An 18,894-nucleotide genomic window follows, 5' to 3' on the forward strand; every position below is an offset into this window, starting at 1 on the left:
AAAAATAAACCTTCTTCCTCCTGCTGAAAACTGAGAAACAGTAACTCCCATCCTTGATACTCTGTCACTGTGTGGTTGCTGCTTGCTCTGCTTCCAAGAACCACAGCTAGTACAGGATCAGCTTGTTTCAAGAAGAGAAGTCCAAAATAGCCCCTGCTGTTACCCAGTGAGTGTGGTGTTAAATATCTCCTTGCCAGGCCTTTAAATATGGAGAAGTGGCCAGTGAAAAATATATTGATGGAGATATGTGCTTTTTCATTGGTTGCCCAGCAGTGGGTTAATTTTCCAGACAGTAGTTCCCAAAAAGTTTCACAAGGGGACAAGAAAAGTGACATTCATAAATAAAATTAATGTAGAAATTGGTTTAGGTCTACATATGTGAAACTAACATTATTCATGTGTTGCAGGAGATAAGCGACATGACCTGATAGGAAAAAAATTGAATTATTTACTTAGTTTTCATTAGTAATACTTTTATTTTTAAAGATTAATGCAGAGTGCTGCCTGGATAGCTGTCCAGGTAAAAAGTTGTAGCTTTGCCAGCATGTGGATTTTCTCAGCTCTGCTGCTGCTTTTTTCCAGATGAGACAAAGGGCTCTAAGACTTTGACCAAAGCAATTAACTTCAAATTCAGAGCTTAAAGGAAAGCCATGCAGTTTGTTTGACGTTATTTTCCTATAAATCCTTTTCTCAAATATATTTCCGCTATTTGTGGTAATTTTGCCCATGAGAATTTAGATGTTTGGGAGGAGGAGACTGAGAAGAGGAGACTGAGGGGTGACCTCATTAATGTTTATAAATATGTAAAGGGCAAGTGTCATGAGGATGGAGCCAGGCTCTTCTCAGTGACATCCCTTGACAGGACAAGGGGCAATGGGTGCAAGCTGGAACACAGGAGGTTCCACATAAATATGAGGAAAAACTTCTTTACGGTGAGGGTGACCGAACACTGGAACAGGCTGCCCAGAGAGGTTGTGGAGTCTCCTTCTCTGGAGACATTCAAAACCCGCCTGGACGCGTTCCTGTGTGATATGGTCTAGGTAATCCTGCTCCAGCAGGGGGATTGGACTAGATGATCTTTCGAGGTCCCTTCCAATCCCTAACATTCTGTGATTCTGTGAGGAGGGGAGCTGGAGAAGTAATACAGATGCTGCTCTGTGTGGAAATAATGCCGTGGATTTTAAGGTTGTTACGTGGAAAGATAGACTTTCTGTACTTTATAGAGAGAGGTGGAGGCCAGAAATGAGGTTATTTGTGGTGTGGGGCAGCTGTGTTCCCGTCACTGCTGAGGTTCGGGGACAGAGGCTGGAGGTGACCCGTGGGGCATCCAGGGCATCGTCTTGAGCTTTTTACCTACACCTGAGAGTTTAATTTCTACAATACTCATTTCACTAACTGAAACTGAAAGGCCTTATTGTGTTAGGTTATTTTATATCCTAGAGGTTTCTTTTTTTTTTTTTTTTCTATGAGAGGAACTCGTTAATCAAGGCTTTTGCTTTCTCCCAGCGTTAAACACTGACCAATCCAAGAAATAACATGATGGTATTAATTAGATGAGAGCCAGTTTTGAGAAAGTGTTTCGATTTTCACTTACTGTATTTTCACATTACAGGGTAATAATATGTCAGCAGTTAATAAAAGATGTAATAAATATTGTGTATGTGCTTGAAATATTAGCATTTTAATATCCGTGTCCAGAAATAACATTTTTCAGTAGCACGGTGCCGAGAAAATACTTTTTATATGTGGGTGGACAAGCAGTAATTGATGCACATGTACTTGTTTGACCTATAGCAGGTTAAATACAACTTTAGAGGCAGTTGTCCAAACGGCATGTCATCTAGAGCTGATATTACTGCTAGATCACTACAGCATCTTTCTCAGCAAGCTGCCTCATGCAATGGGAGGTTTTTAACACCAGGGAGAAGCTAGCTGAAGAGTACAACAGATTAATGTGACATATTTCAGTTTCTTTCTACAACTGTCTCAACAATCAGTCATAGAGATCTGCTTCATACACAGAAAATTAAATTTAAATTACACAGGTTTGGCTAGAAAATTGTGCAGTTAATCGCATCCCAAAAAATGGAATTTGTTTTTTTCCACATGAACTCTTTTGTGATTTTTCATGCCCTGTTGTTTTCTGCCAGCATTCCCATTGCTTTACGTTACTTTATTTCTCCCTTTAAAAGAAAAATAGGGGAAAAAAGGAATATATGTGAGGGATTGGTTTTTAGGAAAGTCCCTCACTGCCTCAGAAGTTAATGTGTCCAGTGCAAAAAAGTACAAAATAACTGCTCTAAGCTCCCGTATGTAACCTTTGCATGAACCATGTTTTTAAAGGAAAGTTTGCCACAGCTAACGAAGAAGATAGTGATGTATATATGTCGGTTTTCCAAAACCTGTTTATACCATGGCTCTACCTATATCCCCCTCTGCTGAGCTAAAGCAGACCTCTGTGTTTAAATATCAGTTGTAGCCGATTCTCTCCGAACTAAATGACAAGTATTTGAATAAGTTGTTTTTTTCAGGAGGAAAAATGAAGTAATGTAAGCAGAGACAATAATCAAGCATTTCAGAAGAGGGGAAAAGGACAATTAGAGGTTTCATTTCATAGTCCTACATCTGAAAGTATGTTTTCAGACAGTCATTGGTTAACAGTCATTAAATTCTTACCCATTAATCTTCATATAATCAGGTCTGTTGATATCAACTCCCTTGTATCCTGGCCATTCCCTTTTACCACCTCGTCCCCTTTGCTCCCGAGACCTTACCATTAGTTTCTCACATTCTTTGTTACTTCCCCTCCCAACACAACCATGCTTCATCCTCCCATGCCTTGGCCATCGGGGTGTTGGTGCTGCCTGCCTCCTCCTGCGCTGCCCTGGCTGTCCTCACCTCTGCGCTCGCCAAGTGGGGTTTTAAATAGGCCGAGTTTCCTCAGAGAGGCTTGCAGCCTCGGCAGTGCTCGCCGAGCACCATCTGTTCCCAGCATCTCCTTGGCCGGTCATGGGCTCCTGCCTGGCTTTTCTCTGCCTCCTTTCTTCCTGACCTTCCTTCCTGCTGTCTTGGAGCATCATTTTGGAAAATTTGCTAGATCAGAGCCTGCGTAACCACTGGCGCTTATCAGTAGCATCCTCACTTGACCCTTCTCATCTTCTGCTCCCCTCTCTCGCACTCATTTGTTGCATCTGGCCCAAAATCAAACTGTAAGCTCCTCAGAGCAGAGCCTTTTCCTTCCAGCTCCCTTTAGCACCAAGCACAATGGTGCCTTGCTGGTATCATTAAACGTCACAGCTGTACAAATAAATAAACATAGTTTTGATTATACAGTTGAAGTTCTTATCTAAAATAATTTCAACAGTGGCCACAAGTGGTTATGCTGTTTATAATTCATATAATAATTTAGGACTGCTAGTTTTTAACTGTTGTGTAATTTGGGTTTACTTGCAGTTTTCATGGGATAAAGTATATTATTGAACAAGAAAGGAATAAACTATATTCAGAGTAGCTGTAGGTGCTATGATTTAAAGGAGAGCTTGTGGAATACTACAGAAGAAAATATGCAGGATCCATTATACTGTTAATGAATGCACAATTCAGATTGGTGATTTAATTTTTAGATCATATTTCCTTGATACCCTCAGGTATAACAGGCTTCATACATAAAAACTGAATAAGATGTTAGGTATTTATGCCCAGTCATGCAAAAACTGAATAATTAAAAAAAATTACTTTACCGTAGTGTTTATTCATTTGCAATTTTTTTTTTTAATGGCATAGCATTCAAAGAGAACTATTAGAAGACCACAACCATAAGTGCTGGTAGCAGTTTTGAACCAGGGTAGTAACCTTTGAGACAGCTTGATCTTTATCCATAACTACAGACTGTCACTGTATTTAAGCCATGACTAGAGAATCATTCTTTGATCTGGCCAGGAGCTTTCTTGAAATAGTCACCATTTCCTTCCTCAGGCAAGGTGGCAGATTGGTGATATTTTAAACTCTCTCTTGGCTAAGAGTCCTTATTTTTGCAAGCAGAGCTAACTGAGGTAAGCAAGACCTATTCCTGCAGGGGCCACACCCATGAATATTGTCAGAAGTGACATTATGCAGTGACTTCTAGCTTTACAAAATGTGATTCCTCCCCACACACACACTTTTCATATTGGCACCTTAATTGTAAGCTTTTTGTACCATCCTTTTTCTGAAATGTGAACAGATGTCCAACTTTTTAAGAAGCCACATATTACAATGGGCTGCATTTTAAATCGTACAACCACATCCGCAGAATGAATCTGAGAAGCTCTGAAAATACACAAAGAAAAGAAGGTGCAATCAAAAGAAATTCTGCCTGGCCTTCCAGGTTGTACACCTGCTATTTTAATATTTTTTTTTAATGTCTTACAACCAGAGGATCTCTTCTTAAATGAATTTGAACAAACTCGCCCAATAGGCATTCTAATCCGATCGTGTATTGTGATGATACCAGTTGGATGTTATCCTATTAGGCACTCACTGTAAATAAGGGATTTTCCACTTACTTTTAAATCCTTAATTAATGAGAATGCTCGAAGCAGTGTCCTGTAAATTAGCCATAGTGCTAGCAACAATTGCAATTCACTTAGGAGAACTGATTTGTTTTAAATCTTCCCATCCAAATTAAAAAGCATGAGGAAAAGATAATGTGCACTGAGTAAAACATATTACTCTGTCTTGCATTATTTATCTGTACCCCGTGGCTGTCTGAGACCCTTAGGTCTAAATCCTGCTCTCTGTTCAGGTAAATTCCCATCAGACAGAGTTCTTCCGGAGAAAGGACTCTGGTAGCTGTCCCGTAGTATTTCTTTAATTTATGTATTCTCTAGTGTTTTAGCTAATTCATAATCCTATTTTAAATTGTGTTATGCAGTCCAATGGCTTTCATTTGTAGCTTGGTCACTGTCATCTCATTTGCCTTTCACAGCTCCATTGTCTTTTTTCTGGTAAAAATATGTATGAGTAGTGGGAAAGAGATATTTAGGTTTGGGTTAGGGGGAGGATAGGGGGAGGCTGTGACACATCTGTTAATTGATATTTAAACTGGAATTTTTCCTGACCTTTTTTTCTGTAGAAAACATTTTTCACATCATCTTACCACTTCCCTTCTTAGTCAAATACTGATACTTGATTTATTGCTTGCAACAAAATTAGTTTTATATCTAGTATTGACTTTGAAACATACATTATTTCCTTTAATACTCCGAGACATTAATGAGTTCTTTCTTGACCTGCTATATTCACATTTATTTAAGATAGTATTCATTTCTGCACCCATAACATACATGCGCTTTTATCAGTCAAGAATATCCCTTTGTTCTTGTAGAAGTGTGAATACTGTTTCCACAGAATGGAATTAGTGTCACTTTATAAAGACAGTTTTGGCACTCCCTCTTATAAGTAGCTGAGCAAAGTATCTCTCATACATTAAGATACTTAAAGTGTATGATTTTTCCATAGTTATTTTCTGGTAATTTTGAATGCACTGCAAACTGTACAAAAAGTAGAGTTACTTAAAGTCAACTCTGACCATACTACCCTATATCAAGAATAATGAGAGACACTGCAATAATTCTATAAATCTATCTGTTCATTTCAGTTGCAAGGGTTACTCATCCATGCATATACCAAAGCACCCTTAAACAAAATTCCAGTTAGACCAGTACATCTCACAGGCAATCATTTCTTGCTATGACTATTATGTATGCATGTGATCCTCTCTGCGTAATGGTATTCGTGTACAGTTCCCCAGTGATCAACTGGTAAATGTGCAGAATTCTGGCTGCAGGTCATAGAAGTATAGTCTTCTCCAGTGTTATGGGCAGAAGGAAAAATATGACACTGTGGTTTCACTGACCAAACTGAAACTGTTTGGGAGATGCATGATACTTTTTTTTATACTTATTAGTTGTGGTTTTTACAGTACAGAGTTAACTTTTTATGTGCAGACTTTATTGGTTACCTGGTTTATTTTTTCTTTATACTTTAGGAAAAACATAGGTGCTTTTCCACAAAGAGACTAAGATATTGATTTTCAAGTTTAAATGGTTGTATTCTGGGGAAAAGAAATGCACATTAGAAATTCAAGAGGCTGTTAGGATGAGGGTGAACAGTTTTAAACTGAAAGAGGATAGATTTAGATTAGATATTAGGAAGAAATTCTTTACTTTGAGGGTGGTGAGACACTGGAACAGGTTGCCCAGAGAAGTTGTGGATGCCCCCTCCCTGGCAGTGTTCAAGGCCAGGTTAGATGGGGCTTTGATCAACCTGGTCTAGTGGAAAGGTGTCCCTGCCTGTGGCAGGGGGGTTGGAACTAGATGATCTTTAAGGTCCCTTCCAACCCAAACTGTTCTATGGTTCTATGATTCTATGTTTGCAGCTGGCTTTTGTTGAAACTTTGTTTTTCTACATGGCAGAAAGAAAGGACAACTAGAATACATTTTTTTGGTCTTTTTAATTCTCACTACAAATCTGCCAGCTAATTTTGGCAGCGTTACAGAGTTACAGAGTGGTTTCCCCCAGCTACAAATTTTCTCAGCTATAAGGAAAGATAATTTTTGTGATTATGGCATCAAACTGTGACATAACGTAGCTATTGTCTATAGCCTTTTTGGCTACCTTCAGCAAGTTACTTCATTCTCTTATGCCTCAGTCTTCTACCCGTAAAATATAATATTATCATAATAGTCTTTTCTTTGCTGTGCCTCACATATTAATGAATGTATTCCTGTGTCACTTTCTTACTTCATGGAAGTGCTGAAAGCATATGTTCCTTAATATTCTTGAAGCGTGACAAAGAAAAGCCTATTATGGTAATATGCTCTGCTTTAAAACTTCAGTTAGAATAATAATGATAAACAACATTGGTTAGGGCCCTACTGTACAGAAATAAAATTTTTACATGTTCAGACTTAAACTGATGAAGGAAAGCTGATGTATTTTATGTCCCTCCTTTATACTCCTGGAGAAAAAAAAAAATAAAGATAATGTTTCACATTCACTGAAATGGGTTGTACCTCCTTGTTGGCATATGTATCATACAGGAATCCAAGAATACCTCTTTGCCTGCTATATCCTTAGCCTCTTGTTTCAATACGATGTAGTTTTTTTATTCTCTCTGTGTATTTCCTTTGGTGAGGTGAACAGAAGCTTCAAATGGACAGTTATGAAATGTCTTGCCCATAGGAAAAGCTTCTTCGTAACCTCATTAGTAATTGCTTGAGAAATGACCAGGAGCATGACAGTTTATATTTCCCTGCTATTATTTTCCCTAATAACTGTGGACCTTCTTATTACACTTCTAAATGACTGTTCTCAGAGGTGGCTTGAACAGAAGGTATTTCATTTTATCATGTTCAGATTGATTGCCTCAGTGTTTCGTTGAGTATCTCCTTGTTCTTGCACTGTAAGAAGTGGTAGATAGCAATCACCAGTTTCTTTATAGCGTGTTATATCATACATCACATGGTTTGTCTCCTTTGTTTTGATTTATTTGATTTCTTTATACAAAGAACTGTCCAAGCGCATTTTGGACAGATGTTCCTAGAACCCCTTAGACCTAAACACAGCACTCAGGCAATACTTCATTTATTTAAGAAAATAAGACATTTTGACTTATTTAAGAAAAAGGGATGATACTTTGTAAGAGTGCATATATTTATTATTGTTTTCTTTCCTTGACTTTCTTTTCATTAAATAGTTTTCAACTCAATGAGAGTCATGTTTGCTTCTTTTCCTTTTTTTTGACTGTACATCTGAAAAAGCAAGTGTAATTAATGGAGAAAACATCACTACATTTCTGATAGTTTTAACAGCTGCAGGAAGTTCAATATTTTTACTTGTTTTTTTAATGCTCTCAGTGCTTTTAACAATATTGTAGTAGACATATTGGAGATAAAGAGAGAAGTCCAGAAGCCCCAATATACATATTCTATCCATTTACTTTCTGTTCTTATTGCAAAAAAAAAAAAATTAAAATGTTTAAGTGCCTGCACTGGATATCTAACACAGTTCTAAAAACTGACAAGTGTGAATTGAAAAGCAAAGTTCTATTAATACAGAGTTGGAGAGTGTCACTGTGCCATTACACATCAAGTCTGGAATGCTCTGGGCCTTGCATAAATCTGAGCAATAAAAGGAATGCCAGTGAGAATCTTACAACATGTTCAGTCAATTAAAATATATCTATTTGACTTTTATTTTCTTTGCAGACCACAGATGACATCCTGGTGGCCTCGGCTGAATGTCCTAGCGATGACGAGGACATCGATCCCTGTGAGCCGAGCTCAGGTGGGTTAGGTTAGTCAACTTTTTTATTACTTTCTTTTATTTCATATTTGCATGCTCCAGTCCCCCAGAGTCCCATCTAGTGGGACAGTCCTTTCTTACATAGCAGGAAGAAGTTGAATTGGGGCCTTTCTACATGTGGCAGTGTCAGCAGAGAGGGAGAGACATAGATGGGAGCACATTGATAGTCATGGTCTAAGCAAGGTTATAGTTTGACCGAGGACCTGAGGCTGGACTAGGAAGGGCATTCTAGGGCCCCTGCAACTGTGTTGTCATGATAAAGAAGGGACAACTTCATTTAGGAGAAAGATGTTGCAATTGTTTGTGCCTTAAGCATTTCCCCCAAATAAGGTAGAAGTACCATATTTCAAATGTCATGTTAGTAGAGTTCATTTTGAATTACTGTTTATGGTATGAAATACTGTATAGATAATAAAAACCTAAAGACATAGACTACAACAGTCTCAAATTTCAAATTGTTTTATGGCTTTTTTCCAAGCCAAGACTATTCAGAGTGTATGTTTCAGTTCTGATTAGAAATGAAAAATTTTGACATTCTGGTATTTTCTGTGGAACAAAAGCTTTGTAGTGTTTTGGCCATGTCTTTCCTACTCCCACTGAATAATGGAAATTTGGTACTAATTTTTCTCTGTGATATAATTTCCCACTTACTTTTATATTCAATTAAATACTACATATCTTCTCTAAAAATCCAAATGTTTATCCCAGATGTGAAAGGAGTGCAAAACTTCATAATAGCAATCTGAAGAATTATGTTACTCTATAACCTTTAAAAAATCCCAGATAGTCCAATGAATTATTCCAGCTTTCTTTGTTGGCTTGGATTAGCTTTTACCTTTTCTGAGTGAACAGCTTGTGGTACCATATATATCTCAGTTTTTCTTATTCACTTGAATTCTATGCTATTTGGTAGCACACCTACTGTCAGTTGTTTTAGGTAATTTGGTAATCTTCAGTACTTGCTATAATACTTATTAGTAAAAGAATTAAGGTCAATTTGTTGTGCAGTAACATATTTAGTTCAAGCAGAAACCTATTAAATTTGAGACTAGTGTATTAATGCAAATCACAACTAAGAGCCATCTTAGTACAACACCCAAATCTGGAGCAGGAGATAAGTCTATGTAGCCTTAAGACAAATTAAATTTTACTTCAAATGCAGATGCGTGATTCCTTTTTGAAGTCACATAACCTAATACCTACATGCAAAAAGTATTTATTTAAATTTAAGTAAAGGCAGAGGTGTTTTTGTCTTGTCTCAGTGTTTGACGGACCTGAAGGGTGGCATTATAGCTCTTCCAGGAGCCAAGATATTTTTAGATTTGACTTAAAAACTTACACGTTTTTATATCTCTCAGGAAGACATTTTACTTTCAGAAGTCCCAGACATCACGAGCAAGATATTTAGGAATTGTGATAAGAATTCATTTTTTGAAAGTTTGAAAATTAATTTCCAGGATGTTTTTTTCTGCTCTTCCCTTCTCATTTTAAAATGCTTGAGTTTAACAAGACTGTCTTGTCCAGTATGAGTCAATGCAGTAGTTCATAAGGCTCTGAGCTCATCCATGCCAGTTGCTTCTTTGCTTTAGTTAACTCAGGCAGTGCTCTTCAATAGGTAAAGTGACATTTATCTACCATAAATGTAGATAATTTTAATAATTTAAAAAAAAATTTGTAAGGCAACTGTAAAACAATACATTAGTTACCTAGCACTAAAAAATTTTCCCAGCCCCCCTTAGAATGCAGCTGTTGTGTGAGAAAGGTAATTGTATTGTTACAATTACAGCTTGCTGAAAGCCAATGAAATTTCAGAATAATTCTTTTCTGAGGTTGTTTTGAAGTTTGCATCTGGGGTGCAATGCTCGGCAGTCCTGGAGACAATTCACCGTCATTTAGCTGGTGGGTGCAGGATGGGAGAGGTGAAATGAAGCTTTCTAACAGGTTATCATTTCTGTCCAAACTATGGCCCAGAAGGGGAATCTGAATGTTAGTCTTCTTGCAAAACTTTGCCATTAGCTTTACATCCTGGTGTTTAGCTTTTCTGTTTTAGCTTATCATTCATCACCCAGCTACACTTCTCATTTTTGTTTATTTGAGAATGGTTTTACTGTTTCATTTCTTGGATCCCAACTGCTACTGCTTTTTAAAGAATATATGGATTGGCACAGGAATTATGTTCTCCATAATCCAAATTGTCTGGATCATTTTATCTGTCATTCTTCACATCAAAATGTCACTTATACTCCCACTCTCAACTCTTAAAAGCTATTAATTTGCCTCCCTCTTCATTGGCCTTGTCCTTTTCTCATATTTGAAACAACAAGAAACAAAGGTGTTACTGAAGTCATAACTTCTAGCAAATCTGTCTCTCTGTAAGCTGTTTTCGTCTTAGTCACTTAGTCTTATGAATAAGCTTTCTCCATCAATAATCCTGTAGGCACTGCTCCATCTTAATAACACTGCAGTTTCTACATGGAATTGAGCTGCACCTAAAAGTAGGCTGGAACTTAAGGGAGAAAAGCATAATATTGTTGACAGTGACAGATTAATGATTTTTTTTTTCCTTTTCATTTGGGATAGGACATGCAAAAGGGTATGTCCCTTCATTTAAATTCTCCCTCTGGCTCAAGTCAGCTTTTTCCCTGTAACCCTTTTCACAAACCAGAGTTGCTTTTCCACAGCCACTCCTCCACATCCTCACTGATGCTGGTGAAGCTTATATTTCCTAACAGATACTTTTAGGAGGCAGAATATATTATTATTAGGACCATTTTACTGTTATGTTTTCACTTCAGAGGCTGTAGTCTGAGATCCCATTAGATTTCTTCTCTTGCTGCCTGATGGTCAGTCAGCAAAGGGATCCACCCCAGCGTAAGAGATGATGCTCTCAGAGCTCTCAGGTAAACATTTTTCTAGCAAGAATACATTCAAGGGATAGCCAGAGCCCATTCAGTTTTATTGACAGACCTATAATTGTACATTTCCATGATGATTGCCCATAATGTGCCTGTTTCTAACCAAAGTTCTCAGCTCAAAATGAGAGCCTATTCAACAAACAGTTTGAATATGGTGAACCTATATATCATAGAAAATACTGATCAGCTAGATTTTACTGATTAGCAAGGTTTATGCTTAAAATAGAGCTTCTTTTCTAGGATAAAAATGTTGCAGTTTGTAGTGGCTAACAAGTCTCGGTCTGCCTCCACCAGCTTCGCTTTCTGTGCACCTGTCTTCTAAATAATAAATTGAAAGATGCAAATTGCAACAAATTTCATGTGGGACATAAAAACATAGACCAGATTAGGAGCTGCTAAACAGCAATCCCATCAACTTGTCTGGAACATAAAGTCACAAAAATTATAATTGCAGATTTCATTGTGGTATACAAACTGCTAAATGTGCCATAATTGGATGAAGTCATAACAACAAATTTATTAGCATGCAAAACTTAGTCAACATATTTTGTTTGCGTTACGTTTTGTGTAGTAAGGCAACATGTATTGCTTTCACAGTATCTCCCCATTCCTCTCTCCTACTCTAAATACTAATAATAACACAAAGAATGATGATGATGATAATTTATGTTTCCTCAGCTTCATGTCATAGAGGGAATAATAAAACCTTTCATAAAGCCTTATGAAAAATGTTAGTGGAAACCTATCAAAAAAAAAAAAAGGACCTAGGATGATTTACTGATCTTACGTGATGAGGTATAAAATTGCGGGTGGACAAATTGCCATTCTGCAAGTCACGACTGCTGTTCCAGCCTTTCCTGAGCTCTGTACAGAGCTGTTATTTCTGCTGAGTTTCAATGAGCATTTGTGCTACACAGCTTATTTGTTCCAGTTACACTGGGCTGGTATTTTATTTGTTAGCTATTATCTAGCCACTTCTATAGCTATTGAAATGTTCCAAAACACAGAGAGGTCCAAAGTGGGTCAAATGAAGTGAAACCATTGAAGTTAATGGCAGGGAAATCTAGACCAGGGAAGAAGTCTTACAGTTTTTAGCATACACACAAACAATTCTTTTTCTGCAAATTACAGTTAAATCCTCCTCAAACTTGGGACTTGACAAAGGTTTAAGTTAGCAATTAGGTTCAAAACCTCTCCTCATGTCCCCAGCAGAAATGGAATGGGTAGAAGTTTTATCACTCTTAAAGCCAGAATATATGGTATTCGCTGGTCTTGGAAGTTTTAGCAGAAGACAACTTTCAAAGTGGAGAAATGGTCTTATAGATACAAGCTTCTTTCAGGTTCAAACAGGTGGCTTTCTACCAACAGAATTTCACATGTTGCAACCAAAGAAAATACTTCATGTCTTGATCAGCATTTGTCTGGTAGCTCTTGTGTTCCACTTCCCAGGGCAGTGTTTGGTATCAGATCTTGTCCTGTACTTGTTCTGAAGGTAAACAGGATAAGAATACTCAGGACAGAGTTCAGTGATGTATACCAGCTGGTAGCATTAGTTACCTTTCTTAGCCCTTATTCTTGATTCTGAGGGAGAAATGGGATCAGTTATTTTCCTACATTATTAAGTAAGGACCAATAATAGTATAGACGCTTATGGACTGATCTCGGAGCATGTGTTGATTTTCCGACATCTTGGTCAGGCTCATTGCATTGCAGAAAACAGCTGGCGATGGTCGGAAATCTCCAAAGCATCAGTATGACCAAGAGAGAGCAAATGAACCACTACTTATGATGACTCTTACAGTTCAGTCACTGCTTTGGGGAAGGCTTTGTCCTGTCAGCAGAACAGTATGGGGCTTTGCATACAAACTGCTTCCTGCATGTGTACGTTCCCTGCTGTGTAATAACACGTATTGGATAGATGGAGATGGCTGGGAACTATATGTTCTCTAACGCTTTGTGATGGTTTAGGTTTGGTCCCAGCATTGATACCTATTTTTCTAACAGGCAGAGCTGTGAAATATGGAGCAGCCTTCCAGTACCTGAAGGGAGCCTGCAAGAAAGCTGGAGAGGGACTTTTTACAAGGGCATGTAGTCATAGGACGAGGGGTAACGGTTTTAAACTGAAAGAGGGTAGATTTAGATGAGATATTAGGAGGAAATTATTTCCTGTGAGGGTGGTGAGATACTGGAACAGGTTGCCCAGAGAAGCTGTGGATGCCCCCTCCCTGGCAGTGTTCAAGGCCAGGTTAGATGGGGCTTTGATCAGCCTGGTCTAGTGGAAAGGTGTCCCTGCCTGTGGCAGGGGGGTTGGAACTAGATGATCTTTAAGGTCCCTTCCAACCCAAACCGTTCTATGATATGGTCTAAGCTGTGGATGTGGTCTATCTCGATTTCAGTAAAGTGTTTGACACGGTCTCCCACAGCATCCTCGCAGCTAAACTGGGGAAGTGTGGTCTGGATGATCGGGTATTGAGGTGGATTGTGAATTGGCTGAAGGAAAGAAGCCAGAGAGTGGTGGTCAATGGGACAGAGTCCAGTTGGAGGTCTGTGTCTAGCGGAGTCCCTCAAGGGTCGGTACTGGGACCAGTACTATTCAATATATTCATTAATGACTTGGATGAGGGAATAGAGTGCACTGTCAGCAAGTTAGCTGATGACACAAAACTGGGAGGAATGGCTGACACAACGGAAGGCTGCGCAGCCATTCAGAGAGACCTGGACAGGCTGGAGAGTTGGGCGGGGAGAAATTTAATGAAATATAACAAGGGCAAGTGTAGAGTCCTGCATCTGGGCAAGAACAACCCCATGTACCAGTACAAGTTGGGGACAGAGCTGTTGGAGACCAGCGTAGGGGAAAGGGACCTGGGGGTCCTAGTGGACAGCAGGATGACCATGAGCCAGCAGTGTGCCCTTGTGGCCAAGAAGGCCAATGGCATCCTGGGGTGTATTAGAAGGGGTGTGGTCAGCAGGTCGAGAGAGGTTCTCCTCCCCCTCTACTCTGCCCTGGTGAGGCCGCATCTGGAATATTGTGTCTGGTTCTGGGCCCCTCAGTTCAAGAAGGACAGGGAACTGCTAGAGAGAGTCCAGCGCAGAGCCACGAAGATGATTAAGGGAGTGGAACATCTCCCTTATGAGGAGAGGCTGAGGGAGCTGGGTCTCTTTAGCTTAGAGAAGAGGAGACTGAGGGGTGACCTCATTAATGTTTATAAATATGTTGAGGGCAAGTGTCATGAGGATGGAGCCAGGCTCTTCTCAGTGACATCCCTTGACAGGACAAGGGGCAATGGGTGCAAGCTGGAACACAGGAGGTTCCACATAAATATGAGGAAAAACTTCTTTATGGTGAGGGTGACCGAACACTGGAACAGGCTGCCCAGAGAGGTTGTGGAGTCTCCTTCTCTGGAGACATTCAAAACCCGCCTGGACGCGTTCCTGTGTGATATGGTCTAGGCAATCCTGCCCCGGCAGGGGGATTGGACTAGATGATCTTTCGAGGTCCCTTCCAATCCCTAACATTCTGTGATTCTGTGATTCTGTCATGATTCTATGATTTATACTCATTATTAGAAGTTTTGCTCTTCTTTTCCTGTCACAAATTATTGCACTGTATTCCTGGTGCATCTGGCAGCAAGATAACATTGCAGTAGGAGGTGAAGTGACTCCTGTAATTTATACATCACTGCAAGTGCCCTATTTAATGCACTTCATGGAATTTGTTGTGCAAGGAGCTGAAACAAAGAAAAATAAAATTACAGTTAGTTCATAGGGCTACTGTGTTCATTATAGATCGAGACGTAAAGGGAATATTTGTGCCTCAGTCCAATTATCCTGTAGTTCTATATGCGTTTCCAGTACTAGAAAGATCACTGGGTTGCCTTGAATCAGCCTTTTAAAATGCTTAGCTGAAATACATACAGACACATTTGTATGAGCTGCTACCGGGTGAAAATTATTCTTTATTTACAAACTTTCCAAATGTTTGCACTTACCATGTCTATACATAAAGGAACTGAGGGGCTTCAGATATAGATTTATTTTCGTATAATTGAAATTAAAATAGTTGTTAAGGTCATTTAGTTTTTTACAAAATCGTAAAGCCTCCCCAAAGCAACAGAAAACAAATGTTGCATTTTTCCAAATTATTTTATTGCAAACTGAACCACTTCTTTGTCAATAGACTGAGCTCTTAGTGTCTGTCACTGTGAATTACAAATATGGCGTTCCTCATTTGAATTTGATCTAAAAATATTTTTTCCTAAATTATCTAAGAAAATTAGGTTAAAAATGATGATTGATCTATTGTACCAACACTGATCTCTACTCTTTGCCAGCCACATCATTGAAACATGGGAATACTGAGTAGAATTGTAGCTTTCCAGCCAGTCCTAAGGATTTTCATACATTCCCAGTGTTGGGAGCAGCTGAAAACAATAACATATGCTGAAAGGGTTTTCTTTCACTCTAACAAATAATTTTTGAATAGTTTAGAGAATTCTTACTCCTCAAATGCATTCTGTGTAATTTTGGTGGTAGTGGTGGTGTTCACCCTCTTATACATCCTTTCTTTTTGTAACCTTAACTGGTACAGGGGATTTGTGACCAACGTGAAATTATTTTAAATCTTATTTTTTAAGCACACTTTAAGACAAAATACAGCTGTTGTTAGCTAAACATGCCTTTTAAATGTGAACCATTAAGTAGATACTCCTTGCCGAACAGATGTAATTCAAAGAGAGGTTTAATATATAGCCTAGAGATGACAGCACACGCTAATGCTTTCTAGCATATATTAATTACAGTCACAGTGATATGAACATATCAGAAGGCAGCATATGGATGGAAACTGGGGAGCTGGCTTTTTTTCCTGAGCATAATGGTTTTCTATCAATGTAATATCAGTGGCTCACTATGCTCTAAGACTGGTAAGAAATATCGACATCAGGTTGCTATAAATCATACAAAGCTCTCTGTTAACTTGCACAAGATGTTCTCCACTGGTGCATAAATGATGAACGGATTTCCTTGAGTGTGAACTTTGAGGGTGCATTCATATTCCACTCATATTCTTGTTGAAGTTGGATCTTCTCACTTCTATAATGTGTATAAGAAGGGGAAACATTCATGATGTAAATACTGGGGTTATTATTTGTAAGGCAGTAGACAACATGAAAAGACAGGTTTTGTTCAGAGAAATTTATTAAGTGACAATTAATAGTACTGCTGTTACATGTTCAGTGGTTTGGAGTTAGGCATCTCCACAGCATAGATAAAACCAGATGGTAATGTTTCTAGTAGTTTGAAGAAATTTACTCATTTTATAAACAATAATTCAAGAAAAATGGGCACATTACTCAATGCTCCTGAAGGAGTGGCCACATGAAAGAAGGCTCTGTTATTTTTCTTCCTTTTAAAGATGTAAAACACTGCTTGTGATTCAGATCTGAAGGTATTTACAGGCAAAGCTGAAGCACATGATCCTGCTGTGATACTGAGACTGGGATGTGAGCATGGAGAGGCAAACCAGGCACTCCACATCACTCACAAATGCATGTGGACGATGTGTGTCATACCCACTGACTTTGGTGGAACTCCCTAGATTTTTCAGTGCTTATCTGGATCACAGATGATGCAATGTCCATGAATATTGTGTCCTTTTATTCAGGTGTAGAAGTGATACATTAGTCAATCAGAGGCAAGTGTACAATCCCTGCACGAGATAATGTGGGTGAGAGGAAGCAGGTTAGAGCTGAGGGTCTCAGTTCTCTGGGAAGGGTTGGAGGAGAGCAGAAGTCAACTCTCATTCAGCATACACTGAAGAGGAATATGGTCTTGTTTCATTGTGAGGCTATTTGGGGAAAATTGCTTGTCTCACAATCCATTTAATATTCATTCTTTCTTGTTTTCTCTCTGCCTTCCCGCAAGTATATGCATATGCTCTTGAGGGCTTACCTTCCTGACTTTCCCTAGAAAAATTTTCAGGAAACGCTGTTGCTCGCATATAAGCACTAGCTTGACCTATTCTTTTTGCTACTGCCAGATAAAGAATCTGCCTTACAGCATTACAGCATTAACCGCAGAGCGAGATATGTCCAGAATGACTCAAAAAAAAAAAAGGAAATAAATCTAACAAAGTACAAAATTACTGAATAAGGTATTATGTAGACCTTAAAGAATTAATTGACTGCTAATGCAGTGGCTTTGTCAGACACAAAAAAAAATGAAATTGAAGCTATGACCATGCTGTCTTAAACAAAGCAGTCCTGATTTTCAAGACTAGTATTCAAGATTTTCAATAATACACTTAATTAAGCCGCAGTTTCTGTGCATGTATCCCTAATATGTGAAAATAAGTTACAGGCAGTTCTAAATCTTTTGTGATTCTTACTTGTTAGCCACAGAAATAAAGATGTGTGTGCTTTGACAGCCTTTACTGAGATGTTTCCACCATTTTCAAAGAGGTTGTAGATCTTTTTAATGTGGAATCAAAGAATCACTGAACTGAAGAACAGGGTGTAAAATACCCAAAATATATATATATATATACACACACACACACACACGTTTTTGAACTATCATGAAGGATTTTTTTTATGTATATTTCAATACATAAGGTGTATCATTCATTAGATGCTAATCTTTCTTTCTTTCTTTTTTAAAATACCAAGTCAGATTTTATCCGTTGTATGGGCCGTGCTGATCATGCCAATTGAAGTTTGCTGAACTCCAACAGGGAACAATCTCTATTTTGTCTTCTAAAGTATGGTCTTTCCAATTTGGGATAGAAGCACAATACACAAGTAAAGAAGACCACCACTGACCTGTCCTAATCTGCATCCTGAGAGAGGAATTTGGTTTTCAGGTTATTTTGTAGACATTAGATTTACTGAAACCAATTAAATAGAGCCAAATAAAGATTATGTGGACTCTCAAAACATTATCCATGGGTGGACTTCAAACACTGACATCGGTTGAAAAATGTAGAAAATAAGTAAATTAGTAATTGCAAAACTGAGATTTTCAGAAACAATTAAGTACTTTGCTGACTTGAGTGAGACTTTTGTCTGATTAAATAAGGAATTTTGGAAAGGCTGAGGATTTGCTTGCACGAGGGTGAAGTAAATAACTGATCGAATCTGGAACAGGTTCCATTAATTTTCACAGCAATCTGCTTAAAATTTCTAAGCTAAAGTGTATAATCCTAAAAATTAGTCTTTTGAATTAAGCTTACACTTAGAATCAAAACTGCACATAGATTGTTGACATAAATAAATGAGTTGTTCTAGTTTGTTTGAAATTAGACGATGTGCTATTGGTGCCTTGATCAGTGCAGGCTCATTGTGTTCCCTGAGCTACATTTCATTATGGTTTGATTTGCTACATCTAGTTCATGTATTTTCTTGCATACTAGCAAAACTGAAACTATTTCTTGTCACTTTGTAATGCATATGTATTGAATTTGCCTTTTTTTTGTGGAAAAAAAACTTTTCCTTAGGACTATGTATCATCCTTGTTTTTATGGACATGGTAGAAGAAGAAAAACAATATTTTGCAAAAGTATAAAAAGGTTTATAGCCAGAATAACTGTCCTGAATTAACATGGTATTGCTCAGCCTCTATGCCAAGGCTTTCTCAG

General features: G+C 38.3%; 1 protein-coding gene across 11 annotated transcripts in view; it reads left to right on the forward strand.

Moving 5' to 3' along the window:
- Positions 1-18,894, forward strand: part of NRXN1 (neurexin 1) — a 743,394-nt gene that overhangs the window by 712,325 nt on the left and 12,175 nt on the right. For 7 of the 11 annotated variants that reach the window (XM_068402153.1, XM_068402487.1, XM_068402316.1 and 4 more), the window contains one exon: positions 8,250-8,337. In XM_068402153.1, the coding sequence (XP_068258254.1) occupies positions 8,250-8,337 (88 nt within the window). The remainder of the gene's footprint in view (positions 1-8,249; positions 8,338-18,894) is intronic. The other 4 variants (XM_068402237.1, XM_068402550.1, XM_068402729.1 and 1 more) reach the window with 1 other exon arrangement.

This window comes from Nyctibius grandis, chromosome 1 (assembly GCF_013368605.1).
Source record: "Nyctibius grandis isolate bNycGra1 chromosome 1, bNycGra1.pri, whole genome shotgun sequence".
NCBI lineage: Eukaryota > Metazoa > Chordata > Aves > Nyctibiiformes > Nyctibiidae > Nyctibius > Nyctibius grandis.